The 14,653-nt window shown below is 37.9% G+C and overlaps 1 protein-coding gene and 1 long non-coding RNA gene across 6 annotated transcripts in view; one reads left to right on the top strand and one right to left on the bottom strand.

Moving 5' to 3' along the window:
• LOC139758648 (uncharacterized) overlaps positions 1-5,961 on the bottom strand; it is a 184,611-nt gene extending 178,650 nt beyond the window's left edge. The window contains exon 1 of one of the 3 annotated variants that reach the window (XR_011714881.1): positions 5,843-5,961. This is a non-coding gene — a long non-coding RNA (uncharacterized lncRNA). The remainder of the gene's footprint in view (positions 1-5,842) is intronic. The other 2 variants (XR_011714888.1, XR_011714882.1) reach the window with 2 other exon arrangements.
• Positions 1,323-13,428, top strand: LOC139758643 (uncharacterized). 3 transcript variants are annotated; one of them, XM_071680188.1, is made up of 7 exons: positions 1,323-1,506; positions 7,642-7,802; positions 8,334-8,481; positions 9,188-9,384; positions 9,912-10,064; positions 12,323-12,451; positions 13,270-13,428. In XM_071680188.1, exons 2-7 carry the CDS (start codon positions 7,671-7,673, stop codon positions 13,312-13,314), a joined length of 804 nt encoding a protein of 267 aa, XP_071536289.1. In that variant the 5' UTR covers positions 1,323-1,506; positions 7,642-7,670; the 3' UTR covers positions 13,315-13,428. The 3 variants fall into 3 exon arrangements, with proteins under 3 accessions (XP_071536289.1, XP_071536291.1, XP_071536288.1); XM_071680190.1 differs by lacking the exon at positions 1,323-1,506 and adding an exon at positions 6,128-6,234; XM_071680187.1 differs by lacking the exon at positions 1,323-1,506 and adding an exon at positions 7,110-7,382.
• The last annotated feature ends 1,225 nt before the right edge of the window (positions 13,429-14,653 follow it).

A 14,653-nucleotide genomic window follows, 5' to 3' on the forward strand; every position in this document is an offset into this window, starting at 1 on the left:
TTGGTTTTAAGCCTGTCCATATAATGAAAAGACTGTATAAAACAATGATATGTTTTAATTATTTCAAAGCAGACATTTCGTAGACTGAGTCTTATTTTACCATTAACGTCGGTTTGCTGAATCATTCAAAATCTGAATCGTTTACAGTATAAATACTTTATCACATCTATTTTCCTTGTATTCAGCAGCATCCGTTAATATACAAAACTTCTGCTTTCTGACCTGAGGTGCCTCACTACACAAGAACGGGAGGCGAGCTGGCAGTCCACAGCCCGGGTTACCCTGACAAATACCCCAACAGAATCAAGTGTAAGTGGAACACTGTCAGCAAGGATCCTACGGCCATATTCCAAGTTTCCTGTGCACACTTCGTCATCAAGTCATCCACGAAATGCAGGAGACAGACTGTCTTGGACCGACCGCCCTGGGGTGAGAAAGAACCTCTGTGGTCATGGTGCAAAGAATTTCGTCACGAAGACAAACTCAAACTAACTTTCAAGACCGATGGTAAAGGTAATGAAAAAGGCTTCCAATGCACCGTGCGAGATGCGGGAATGTCTACCCAATACTCAACCACATCAACGGGAACCGTGCCTCGAGCGACAAAGCCACCAGCAGGAAACCAGTGTAAGTGCTGAGCTGCCAACCCGTCACGCATCGTGGGCGGCCAGACTGCGCGATGCATACATAAGTGGTGGGGTGATGCACGGTGTAGTGCAGTATGTATGGAAGGTAAGAAGTGTAATTGAAAGGTTAATGTGTATATGGAGTGGGTGAAGTGTGCATGGAGGGGAATACAGAGGTGAAGCGTGTACGGAAGAGTGTATGGTTGGGTGACGTGTGTAAGGAAGGAGGAACGTGTGTATAGTGGGATGGTGTGTTTAAGGAGGAAGCACTGCGTCACAGCGCTTCTATTTTGTGTATCTGAGCAGCAGTCTTGCTTCCAGGAAGAATCAATTACCCCACTCAAATATTAACAGTACCAACAACGCTGTGCTCAAAACTTGATTTATAAACCTCCAGCCCTGCCTACTCTCCTTCAATTCTTAACATCGCCACCAAGAACAAGGATGAAATCCTTTCCCAAATACCGAGAAAAAAGTCCTCCAGCTAACTGGTAACTATGTGACGTCAAAACAATGACCGTTTCTCGCAACAGGGGCAGCAGGGCGCTACCCAACAATCTCCAATATGATCGGTATTTCACATATTCCAAGCGACTTAACCGACCATAACTCCCGGTGAAGGTGAGAGCCAGACTAATCGCTATCGGGTTTGCGCTTACAGTAGACTTGGGAGCTACCGTTGTGTACCGGACTCGCTAAGCTTTAGTACCGCGTTCGCCTTGTGTAAAGGTGCACGTAAGTTCCTGTCTCTAGTATTATGGAACACACGCCTGGCTGTTGTGCCCAGTATTGTGAGACACAAGCTATGCTCTGGCGTCCGCTACTGTGAAGAATAAACCATGTAGGAAAGATTCTTCGCGAAATCAAAGGAAAAAACAAGGTAAATCATGAAAAAAGAATATATATTATCCGTAATGTGTTACAAAAGTGACCTGTATGCGATGACATATTTTCCATAATTCAGTCCTATCTATATCACTCAATTATCTATCGCCAGATGGCCCAGAACATTTTTCATTTAACGAAATCATGATGATCAACACCCGACAACGAGGTAAGAATTTGTAAGAATTATACCAATCAAAACGTATCTTAATATCTAAGCGGTAACGTGGTTGTCAGCATAATGCCATCTTGATGTATGAGCGAAACCTGACTTCCAATGAACACGAAAAATGGCATGGACTGTTTATTGTATAACTTTTCTTATTTGCAGACCATGAATGCACTGTAACCATTATTGTTATAACTATTATTATTATTATTATTACTACTATTATTATTACTGCATCGGATGATGCAGATCCAGTACGATAACTTTAAGGGAAGCAATATTTTGTCTAGTAAAGGGTTAATTACCTCTTAGTGAGAGCATTATACAAAACTATCCATCTTACTTTATAATACCGAACATGATTATCCTACACATCCGTAAAGCTGAAAAAAAGGAAACAACATCCATTGCAATGCATTCAAAGTAATAATCTTTGCCGCTTAAATAGTAGGTATTTAACATAGGACATGTACTGAACACTAAGACCGGCTGGCCAAGGGTTGCGTGTGGAACTTCGAGGTCGGTGTTTCTATTACAATGATTCCAAGTGGGAGTCGGGGTCCTAGTGATGGAAACAGCTCTCATTCTTCCCAAAAAGAAAAAAAATAGCTAGCGTTGTTTCACACTGTCTCCGCTCTCCATCTGAAAGTTGCATTTCTACCATGTACATTGTCTTTGTGTGAGTGTAGTTCGTGCGTGCATGGGTGAGTGTGAATACATACATAATATACTGTGGCACTCGAAGTATGCCGTGTGAAGTAGCCAAGGTCTGAGGGCAGGTATGAGTCACGGTCGATCGTGTCGATACTGTGAGTATGGCCTTGAGTGTCGTCAAGCGGTGGCCACGAACTCGTGGATAGTGTGGAAGGATAAAAACGACTAACTTTCAACAATACCCTTTGTGGCGTAGTTTACCTTAGGAATAGTGAGCACTTATCTACTATTATCTACGAAGAGGTTTTGCCATGAGGCCAGAGTGACAATACCAATATACAAATTTTGTCGTTTGGCACGGTTAAAGAGAAAGAATACTTTTAACGACTGAGCACGACGGTACGACTCTCGAGCAGGACGATATGATCGTTTAAGAAGGTTTTTTTCCCTTGAGCACGACTTTACGATCCTTGGACGCAACGGTACGACCCTTGAGCACGACGGTACGACCCTTGGGGGATATGACCTCTAGCTTAACCGTTGAGGGTCTGTTAAAAAGGCCAGACCATCATAACAAAGAGTGGTAAAGTTTCAAGGGCCATACCGCTGTACTCAGGGGGTCAATATTACAGGCTGCATATCATCCATCACGCCGACGAAAGCCATTTATCAATAACCTTTCATGAATTAATCACAAACTATGCCAGGTCCCCACTTACAAAGGTGGGATTCCAGTGGTTGGAAAGGATTCTGGTAATCAATGACTTTACGACGAATACATATTTCACTGAGAATTACGTTAGAAGCACCAGTTTGTTGGGAAAAATTGGCCTCTTGATTAATTACAAAAACTGTAAGCCTTGCGTCACATTATGGGGGGGGACACAATGCTAGTGACAAGACTTTAGTATACTCTGAGGAAAGTAATATCCGGATAAAAAAATAACCATGAATTACAAAAGATGCTTATTATAACAGAAGAAACCCACAATAATGATAATATTAATAAAATACCATGAAAAATAAAAATCATAAATAATAATTATTATTATCATTTGCAGAAAACATGCAGATTGAGCAATAATACACAAGCTTAAACCTTCCAAGAGGCTCTAAATGTTTACATTAAGTGCCGCAGCTAACTAGCGTTATAAATTCCTGTAAAGTAATTTACAGTGGTGGATGTAAAAACAAAAACTGCTTTGAATATCATATGAAGATGTTTAGTATCTCTCACTAACAGCTCAATTTTCCATGCGTCGGATCAATACCATGCCTCGAATCAATAACATCCAAGCTATTCCTGGAATGACCAGTGGTAAACTTCATGATCGTTTCTTTGTATCCACCGATGTGGTTCTACAATCTAGAGCAAATATACCGATACTTGGTCACGATTTAAGTTCAAATGTTAGTTGTTTTTTTTTCTACCAACAAATATTATGTATGCCGCCACCTGGGTGCCAAAAAATTCGTCAGCCGTTACTGTATTACGATGTCAGTCGCCAGAAGGGTACCAAGAAACATGATGTCAGTCAATTGCTGGTTTTTAAGAAGCATGCATGGCTGTCGACCAGACTAGTCACCGTTGGCAAAATACAAGACCTACAGATGTTCTCCATACCACCAAAAGTTGAAGACCCTCCCCTGTTCTTCATGACAAGCGAAGTTCCTGAAGCCTCCCACTGTTCTCCATAACATCTACAGTTAAGGACGCCACTCTGTTTTTCATGACAAACCAAGATAATTACTCCCCCCCCCCCTTTTTTTTTTATTCTTCATACGTCTATGCTACTTGAACCGGTTTTCTTAACTCGCAGTTACTGAAGCCCCTCCCCACTGTCCTCGATCAGTCAGTTATTCATGGCTTCCCATATCGAAGAGCATGGGAGCTGAAATTTACTTCATTTTTCTATCTAAAAATTGGATGAATAATGCTCCCTATCAAAAATCATACTCCATAGTCTTTGGCCCCCATAAGCAGGGTAATGTTAACGAAGATTCCATTACTTATCTATATGCGTTATGCAGATGCACGTATATTTCGACAATACTGAAATTTAGAGCAACTCGGCATATAAGGTAAATCATCTAAGGTTTTCATACAGCTACTGTTATATCAAACATCATACTACCACTTCATAAAATCACTCAATATTCAAAACTAATTTCGATGTGTAGCTATGACTCGTAATCTACATAACTAGGTTTCGCGGCGTTTCTACATGTTGATCTCATTCCATAAATCGAAATATTACAAAAGCTACTACAGATAAATACGGTGAATTAACTCATGATTTTTCAGTGTTAGAAACAACGTGCTAGCACACAATAATTCAATTACTTTACAGTAACTACAAAGGAGGATTACTGTGTAAACCGGAAGTTCAGTTGATGGTGAGAAGAGTGGCAGGCATGTGAAAGCTAATGGGATAGTGACTGAAGGAAAGAAACTAAAGCTAGAATTCACATGCAATCGTGTTACGGTAGAGAGAGAACAGGTGGAATGGGAAGTGTTGGTATGGACTAATTTGTGAAAGGGAAGAGAGAAGTAGTGGTGAAAATAGGCACAATGACAGCCGTTTCCCGCGATAACATTGTAGCGCCAGAACAAAGAAAACGCCTCAATCGCTGACATCCATCCTCAATGTCAAGTGTAATACACATATTAAAGACACTGCAACAGATCTACTTTGAACTGAGATGTACAATGTATAATATCGGCATATGGCGTGTATAATACAGCCCTGTCATATCGGGCATCCCCATCTCGTTTTCTAAAAATAAAATATATAATCTCCGCACGCTCAAACTCGTCACTAACTGTAACACACAACTCAAACACTTGACGGTGGCAAGCTACTGTAGACAAATAAAACATTTACAACGAAAGAGCACCTGAACTGTCAAATCAACAAGGCAGACAACATAGGAATTAACAAGTTAAGAGGAACCTTGAATATAATGCTTATTTATCGAGGAAAATCATAATGAATTCCTTAACTAGAATTATCTTCCTCCTGCAGCATTGTTAGATGTGATAAGGTTTGAAATGGTGTGATTTCACAAATAATAAAAATACCCTTCCATGAAGTTGTCGCTATAAGTGAAATTCTAATGACTGCTATACAGTATAAATAGTCCATTAATAAGATCGAAAAAAATTGTGGCGTTGTTAAATTCAACTTCCAAAAATTGTGGGTGGAAGATGACCAGAAGAGTACTTTTATATAAAGCACAGAATCAACACAGCAGCAGTAAGGCAAACATAAGGTGAAATACATAAGAAACATACAGTGTAATCAAGCCACAAGATGGCAAAGGAATGTAGAACAGTAATAATAAACTAGTTCTATATACAGTGATAACAGATCCATTGTACGATGATAAAGTGACTTCCTTGGATGTTATTCATCCATCATGGCCGTCGGTACCACCTACAACACGGATACATAGAAGATTTGCGACAAATAGGCTATAACAAGTAAAGGGAAAAAATGATACTCACCACTTCGTGGAGCTCAAGAAACTCTGTATGTCCACGAGTAGAACACTAGGAACACTAAGATACACCAAGATTCATTAAGACGCTGACGACGTGTATAGTTCTGGCAAGAGGATCATTGTTATTGTCTCTTGATCATCATTGTTCATCAGTTTTTCGTCAGCATTAAACATTACATTTATATTATGAGTTTTAAACTAAATAGTACCTAACTTAAACTGCTAATTAAAGGGAAACAAATAAAATAAGTTGATTTTGAATCAACTTTGCTGTGGGTACGGAAGCGTTGTAGCAACCGCTTAACGTTTGCTCCAAATTGTTGTAACTCAGTTTCAATGGCCACATGTATAGTGAGTGTATGTGGTCTTAAAATCATTTTTAACACCCCGGAGAAGGTATTAAAGATTGTTCTGTTGGTAGATGTATCCTACGTTGACGGCCTAAAATCCACAACAACCAACCAACCATTATATTTGTTTTATACATAAAAGTCTGGATTAATGCAATCATCCATTCTATTGTTCTTGTCATCAAAAATTTGAAATGAGAGGACAGTCTTGGCAACAACAACAAAAATCATTCTAAACATTCAGATGATAGATTTGGACGCATTTGTACAGAATTCACGAGGGATGTAAGGTTAAATGTGAAATGAACGTTGTAGATACTTTGTAAATCCCTTCCAATAAAAATACAATGTATTCTCTTGAACTCCCTTGCACCGTCAAAATCCATACAGACAAAATGAAGAAGTTGATAAAGATTCCCTTGTAGCTTCACGATAAGCATCAGCTTAAATAATACCAAGTCATACGTAGGTTATAGAACTGTAGTATTCTAAGAACGACAGGATTTTAACATTTCACACTCATAATGAGATTAAGCAGACACAAACTTGATGTTAATTACTGTGTATCTACACCAGTCTATATATGTGCATCCAAATGTAACAAATAAAAGGGTGTGCAAACTTTTTGAAACGTTTTTTTGTTGTTGTTGCCTTTTTATTATCTGATATATTCTCCTGGGCAATCACTGGGGTCTTAAAGATAACAGAAATTATACCATGCGTATTGGGAGGAATCAGTAATGTAAACAAACAGCAGGATCACCATGTTTTTCTGTAACCTAACCTAAACCTACACATTTATTTAACACTTGACTAACCTTTACAGAACATATAATCTCCATAACAGGAAACTACATCCCCTTTTCTTGGCTAAAATTTGTGCCACAATGAAAATTGAAAAAATATTTATGAATACATTTACGTGAAACTCAAGATTAAAGAGGAAAATAGAATTTCCACTAAAAATTTACCAACGAATTGCACAAAATTCTGAATGTAGTGGTAGTCTACCAATACGTTTATAAATGAGCACGATGGCAGGAAATGAACTTGAATAGAAAAAAATCGACATACAGCAAAACTGTAACTGAATGACAATGATTAATCATACTTTGTAACTTACGTCTTTCCCTGCATGAAGTATGACATGGGTCCAGGATTTACATAAGATCTGCTCAGCCTGGAAACAAAGAGGTAGCTCATGAAACCATTGGCTGATAATATATCAATATAACTGATATAACTTATGTCTGATACATACAGGAGTTTTAAGGAATCATTCATAACATATTCCATCATCATGTATGACATTTAGTGTTTAAAGTGATTTATCTAGATATAATTCACACCAAATGCATTATATAAAAAGCACCATCTTACAGTAATGGTTATCAGAGTCATCAACAATGAAAAAATTATGAAAAAGGCTAATTATTCTGTTCATAATCACCAGTGTATACCATCCTAGAGGGTAAAGGGAATATGGGCACACCCTCGATCCCACTGGCGCCCATCTTCCAGATTAATGACGCTATCCTCCAGGGCCAACCCTATGTCATCTATCCAATGGCACCGCACCTGTTCCCTACCTTTGGTCTCCAGCAGTATGTTTCTGTAAGTGTCTCAGCCTCTTTTAGGGAATACTTTGTCCACTAGCTTTCCATAAATGGTAGGGAGAAAGTGATGGATTTTTTCATTATTATCTTTTCTAAGGAATTCATGTTCTTTACTATTACATTTATTCTATATCATTTTTGGAAAATTTTGTTTCTGTTCCCCCTATTGGACAATATCGTGTGATTAACATTTCTATAACTATTTTGTTGAAAACATGTTCCTAAAAAATGTTTGATCTATTCGTTTGAATTTTTTCTCATTTTCTGGAAGATTTCCATTTTATCTTTGCCTGGGAAGTTCTTTTATTGATGTACATGATTGTTCCATCTTCATCTGAGCATATGTAATCTTCATGGGTGAACTATCAAATTCTGCCTTCCTAATGGAGGAATTTCCCTGTGTAAATTCCCTAGAAAGGCTTTGGAGAAACCATCCCAAATCAATAGTCATAAAATTACATTAAAATTTTGATTTTATGCTGGTTCCTATAAGACAAATGTTAAAGTGAACATTCTCTTGCCACTGTAGGAGGCATCAACTGCCCCATCTGCTCCACCATTGTCTACAGCAGGGTCACCAACTGCATCTCTAGCTCAAAACACTCCCCAGTACTGGCGGCCCTATGGCCTAGACCCTATTGCCAACATGCACCAGATCTTCCTTAACTATCGCCAAGGTTAGTAGCGGGATTATATCTATCTAGTATTGTGATATCAACCCTTCTCTTTCATCATCAGGCCTGATGCAACCGTAACTTTAGCATCTGTAGCTCAGTCCCTATCTCCAAAACTCTAGCATTTACCTCCCTAACCACCCTAACCATAAACCAATTAAACAACTATGGGGACATCACACACCCCTGCCGCAAACCGACATTCACTGGGAACCAATCACTCTCCTCTCTTCCTACTTGTACACATGCCTTACATCCTTGGTAAAAAATTTTCACTGCTTCTAGCAACTTACCTCCCACACCATGTACTCTTAAAACCTTCCACAAAGTATGTCTATCTACCCTATCATATGCCTTCTCCAGATCCATAAGTGCTATGAAAAATCCATCTGTTTTTCTAAGTATTTCTCACATACATTCTTCAAAGCAAACACCTGATCCACACATCATCTACCACTTCTGAAACCACACTGCTCTTCCCCAATATGATGCTCTGTACATGCCTTCACCCTCTCAGTTAATACCCTCCCATATGATTTCCCAGGAATACTCAACAAACTTTTGCACCACTCTAGGGTTATGGTACCTTAATGTTCAAATTCTGAAACTCTACTGATACATAAAAAAAAAAAGACAAGTTACCATTGTTTGATATTTGTATGTTACCATCATTACATTCGTCAACACCTTATTCACATGGCTTCTTCAGGTGACAAATATATCATCACTGACACCATGAAGTCCCACATGTACACTGGAATTATTGATATGGAGACAACGTGTTTTTGCAGCAGTTCACCAAAAGGTCCAGGTGTTACATTCAACTTGACCAGCAGGAATGGCCAACACTGCCTTGTGGTTCACAGTACCAGCACTGAGTATCACATGTGTTACTCTCCTGAAACAGTCAGTGCTTTAACATTATCACTAGTTCTCTTTGCTTTATCACAGCATTCAATAAATTCTTTCCATACCTGTAGACTCAATTTCCTTTCATGATGTAATTAGTAACTTTTGTTAACTTTGAGAAACTTAGGCTATTCATTTGAATTCAAAACACACTACAAAAATATTCAATTTTTGAACCCCCTCTATCTTGAATCAACTTAATGATATTTTACTGGAACTATACACCATACAGAAACTAAATAATAAACTTTTTAGTTAAATTCTTATTCCAGTTTCCATCTCTAAACAAAATAACAGATTCTTTCAAGTTGATGGAAGTCATAATTCATAATACAGAGCAATATTACAAACAAACAATCCAGCTAACACTAATTTATTAACACAACTATACAATAGTTTCTGTACACCATCACTTAATATTGTGACTATAAGAAGTATATCTTTGCAATATTCATCCCTTATCAGGGTGAGTATTGTTCTTCATCGCATCATTACTACATAACAGGTCCTTGTTTCCTCCACAGACAGTCAGTGTATGCATCCCACCAGATGTTAGCTTGGGAACAGTTGAGGGCAACGATGTCCAATTTACCCTTAACAACACTTCTGGGGATGTCCTTTGTTATATTGTGGGAGAAAAGACAAACTGTTGTGCATGCACCTTTCCATCATACCAGGTAATTACTGTGGAATCTCTGAGTTTAACTGCAAAATTATAATCCTTAAGGTGTCTCCATCATCACTTGTTTGAAGTCAGTGTAATTTTAACAACTATAAATGTATATCATATTTCCCTTCTTTTCTATGACTGATAAGGAAATGTGGTGACATAAGCTGTGCATGACCTGTCAGTAAAACACCTTCACCACAAAACTGTTTCTAAGAATGATTACCTGTTGTTATCCATCTGAAAGCTATGCAAACCAAGTATGGAAGTAGCTCTTAGATCTGTCACAAGGTGACATAAACACTTGGACAAGGTTACTGGCATATCACCAGTCATAATTACTGACCATATGACTTGCAGAAAACATGGTCAAGATGGAAGAGTGAATTTTTAAACATATGTTAGTCCAAAGGTCAGAGCAGATATTACTACCAAATGGAGGGCCTACAAGCCATTATGTTTCTCAGTTAATGTTATCTCTGAAGTATCTGGAATTACACGACAGACATTTCAATCCAAGCTTAATATTATCTTGGGCACCATGTTTACAAAGAGTTCCATTGTGCACTTTTTCTTGTGTTAGTTGTGATGGCACAGGCAACTGAATGCCTTAATCAAGGCCATCATGGACTGACTGCCACAACCAGGATTCAAACCTATGCACTTGACCCTGGGCAACCTATGAGAATGATATATTAAAAATAAGATCTGCATACATCAGTTAACTTTGTTAGGATGTGTTCCATTATTTTTGAGTTATTCTAGGGGGGCAAAACTAAATGGACATTTAAAAAAAAAATTCAAGGTCTTTTACTTTTATAGCACACCATAATTATCTATAGAGGCATCTTTTGTCTACCTATGACTTCCATATATATCTGTATAAAAGGAAATTAAGGTGTGAATTTCCCTAACTTCCACTGGACTGTTATAACAGTGTGAAAACAGATACAAAGACAAATTTCAATACTCAAGAGACAGATACTACAAACAGTGACAATAGCATTTTTAAAGATTATACATTTCAATTAATATGCCTGCTTTCCAATGGTAAACATTTGTCATTTTAAAATTCATGACTGTTTTACAGCAAAAGGTACGTATAGGTATATACTAACTTAAGTTGCTCCTCATTTCTTAATTCATTCCTTACTGGTGAAATCAATTAACATTCCTTACCCTTATTTCTTCATTTTACCTTTTCAATAATTTTCATCACAGCTATGTTTTATTCATTTAAAGTAACAAATAACTGTCATTAATATCCTCCTTTGTGCATAGAGCACAATAAATTGGTATGCAGCCAACAACCAGGGAGGTATATTACCAGGACTACTCATCTGAATATCAGAAGGGTTCGTGACATCTGCTTATTGAGCAAGCATTTTAGTGGTTGTCAAGTTGAACTCTCTGAACCAAATTGCTGTCTTTTCTTTTTTGCCTCACTAACATATGGATTACTGGCATTCTGTCCACAAACATACAATCTTTCTTAACCATATGTAACACTTAACTCACGCAGCTTATTCTTTGTAAATCTAGATTTTCCTGCAGTGAGCCCTGTGCTACCCTGCCTTTTGGCAAAATGGTAGGAGCAATAGATAGAAGCAGTAGGCGGGAGAATTTGGGCAAGAGCATTAGGTAGAAACATTAGGTAGAAGTAGTATGTAGGAGCATTAGAAAGAAGTAGTCATTAGGAACATTAGGTAGGAGCTTCTACAAACACTGCACTAGACTTGCCCTCTGCCACTGGCCTATTAAGGGTGAGGCACTTAAGGCCAAGAGGCAGCACTGGACTTCTTTAGTTAAGGAGACTCTGTTGCTGTGGCAAACCCTTTGAAGGAGTTCTAACTGGAAGAGAGCTATAGATAGATAAACAGATTTATGCATACTGCACAATAAATTTCCAAAACTAATTATAACTCATTTACTGGTTCACTATATAAATACAAAAATGGACATACATTATACTGTTTTAATGTACATTATTACCTGTTCTTCCCAAAATATATTTTCTTCACTTCAGTAAATCTGTTCATTTGGGAAGAATTCTTCATAAAACTGTCATGAGTTTCAATCTACTTACTACCGATACAAATATTACAAATGCCATAAAGCAATGACTGCTACGTTTGTCAAAGGGATAAATGAAATATTTTTTCATGTTACTATCAATGTATTCAAGCTTTATGTTCCCAGAAAAAAATTCTGATGTGCAGATGTGAGAACAAGGGTTAGAACAATCAGAGGCATAATCTTTACTTACAGGTTATACCAGCTGGCTTCCCTCATGATGTAGGCACAATTGCATACTTTGACAGTGGCCTCATCATCACCTTCCCTGCTGTTCTAGATGTTCCTGCGAGGACTCTCCTCCTGTGCTTTGCCCTTATCCTGGTCAGTAATATCAATCATATATGCCTTCCTTACATATATTAACTTTCCAGTAGTTTGTGGATTCAATGACAAATATAATACTCAAGACCTAACAAGAACAGACTAGATTCACTGCTGTACTTAATATGATACTAGCACACTTAGCATTGATATGAATCACAGGAAGGAAAAGAGTGCCCTATATTATATGCTAATGACCAAACACTTTGTGGATACAATTACAAATATAATAAAGAAACACTCTAACAAAAACAGACTGGATTTACTGCTGTTCTTAATATCACACTACAAAATTAACAGTAACATGAGTCATAGGAAGAAATAGAGTGATTCATACTGGATGCTAATGAACCATTGATCTATAGCCACACTCTGGCTCATAACAAGCAAGAGGTCATGATGGCTTATCTCAGAAACTGTTATGGAATCTTGGAAATGAATACAGCATTGAAAGAGAAACCATAGTAAAGACATTATGTTGTAAAAAAAAAAAAATGAATAAATAAAAGTAATAATACAAAGGTGAACTAGATAGGTGAAAAGTGTGGACTTAAGATGGAGTGTATTTAGTGGTATGATGAAGTAGATATAAATAAAGTCATAAAAGTAATATGGAAGGTGGCCCTTCAGTACAGCGTGGGGATGCCTTAAGGACAAAAACTGAAAAGGATTTGACAAATGAAATGCATGTTTGGGCTTGTGACTAAGTATAGGTAAAAGTTTGAAACTAGGTACATATCTAAATTTTCTTCAGAATGCAGTTATCTTTCAAATGTAATTTTCTTGAGGGATTCTAACTCAGATTTCTTTTCTTTCAGCAATATACAAGAGAGGAGAAAGAACTATTCAATCAATCATTGTAATCAAGACCTTTATCCTTAAATTACTAATTTAAGTCACTGGGCAAATTATAAACTTATCTGACTTTTTATACAATATTCAATTTATTTTTTGTATTAATGAATGATTAGCTTCGATAGTTATATTACCTACTTATCCTTTAGAAAAAAGTATCTGCACTTATTTTCTGGAGTATGACATAAAACAAGTATACAAATCAACGGTGTAGACAGGAGCTCATGGATTATGCTGAACCTGTTTTACACATACATATTCATCAAATGTAAAGCTGTGTATATCATGTAGTGTCATCTCTAACCCTTCCTTTACCATTAATTTAAAATTTCCAAAAGCCCAGTAGTGCCAGGAAAACAGACAAAAAGGCCACATTCATTCACACCCAGTCTTTGGCTGTCATGTGCAATGCACCAAAACCACAGCTCCCTGTCCACATCCAGGCCCACAGACCTTTCCATGGTTTACCCTAGACGCTTCATATGCCCTAGTTCAGTCCATTGACAACATGTCGGGCCCGGTATAACACATCGTTCCAATTCACACTGTTCCTTGCACTCCTTTCACCCTCCTTCATTTTTTTTTATTATACTTTGTCGCTGTCTCCCACATTAGTGAGGTAGCGCAAGGAAACAGACGAAAGAATGGCCCAACCCACCCACATACACATGTATATACATATGCATCCACACACACACATATACATATACATATCCCTAGGGATAGGGGAGAAAGAATACTTCCCACACATTCCTCACATGTCGTAGAAGGCGACTAAAGGGGACGGGAGCAGGGAGCTAGAAACCCTCCCCTCCTTGTATTTTAACTTTTAACTTTCTAAATGGGGAAACACTCCTTCATATATAAATTTATATATATTCAGGGTAAATTTAACAACATACATGATAACACATGAAAACCCTGAGAATTAAATTGAAACAAGTATGAAGTCTGTTGGGGATGAGAGAGCTTGGGAAGTGAGTCAGTTGTTGTTCGCTGATGATACAGCGCTGGTGGCTGATTCATGTGAGAAACTGCAGAAGCTGGTGACTGAGTTTGGTAAAGTGTGTGGAAGAAGAAAGTTGAGAGTAAATGTGAATAAGAGCAAGGTTATTAGGTACAGTAGGGGTGAGGGTCAAGTCAATTGGGAGGTGAGTTTGAATGGAGAAAAACTGGAGGAAGTGAAGTGTTTTAGATATCTGGGAGTGGATCTGTCAGCGGATGGAACCATGGAAGCGGAAGTGGATCATAGGGTGGGGGAGGGGGCGAAAATTTTGGGAGCCTTGAAAAATGTGTGGAAGTCGAGAACACTATCTCGGAAAGCAAAAATGGGTATGTTTGAGGGAA

This window comes from Panulirus ornatus, chromosome 31, assembly GCF_036320965.1.
Source record: "Panulirus ornatus isolate Po-2019 chromosome 31, ASM3632096v1, whole genome shotgun sequence".
In the NCBI taxonomy this organism is placed as follows: Eukaryota; Metazoa; Arthropoda; class Malacostraca; order Decapoda; family Palinuridae; genus Panulirus; species Panulirus ornatus.

Coding starts and splice junctions, on each gene's coding strand:
- LOC139758643 (XM_071680187.1), top strand. CDS start 7,331: ATGACATGGGTCCAGGATTTACATAAGATCTGCTCAGCCTGGAAACAA. Junction 7,383..7,641: donor CTCAGCCTGGAAACAAAGAG/GTAGCTCATGAA, acceptor CATAATCACCAG/TGTATACCATCCTAGAGGGT. Junction 12,452..13,269: donor TGTGCTTTGCCCTTATCCTG/GTCAGTAATATC, acceptor CTTTTCTTTCAG/CAATATACAAGAGAGGAGAA.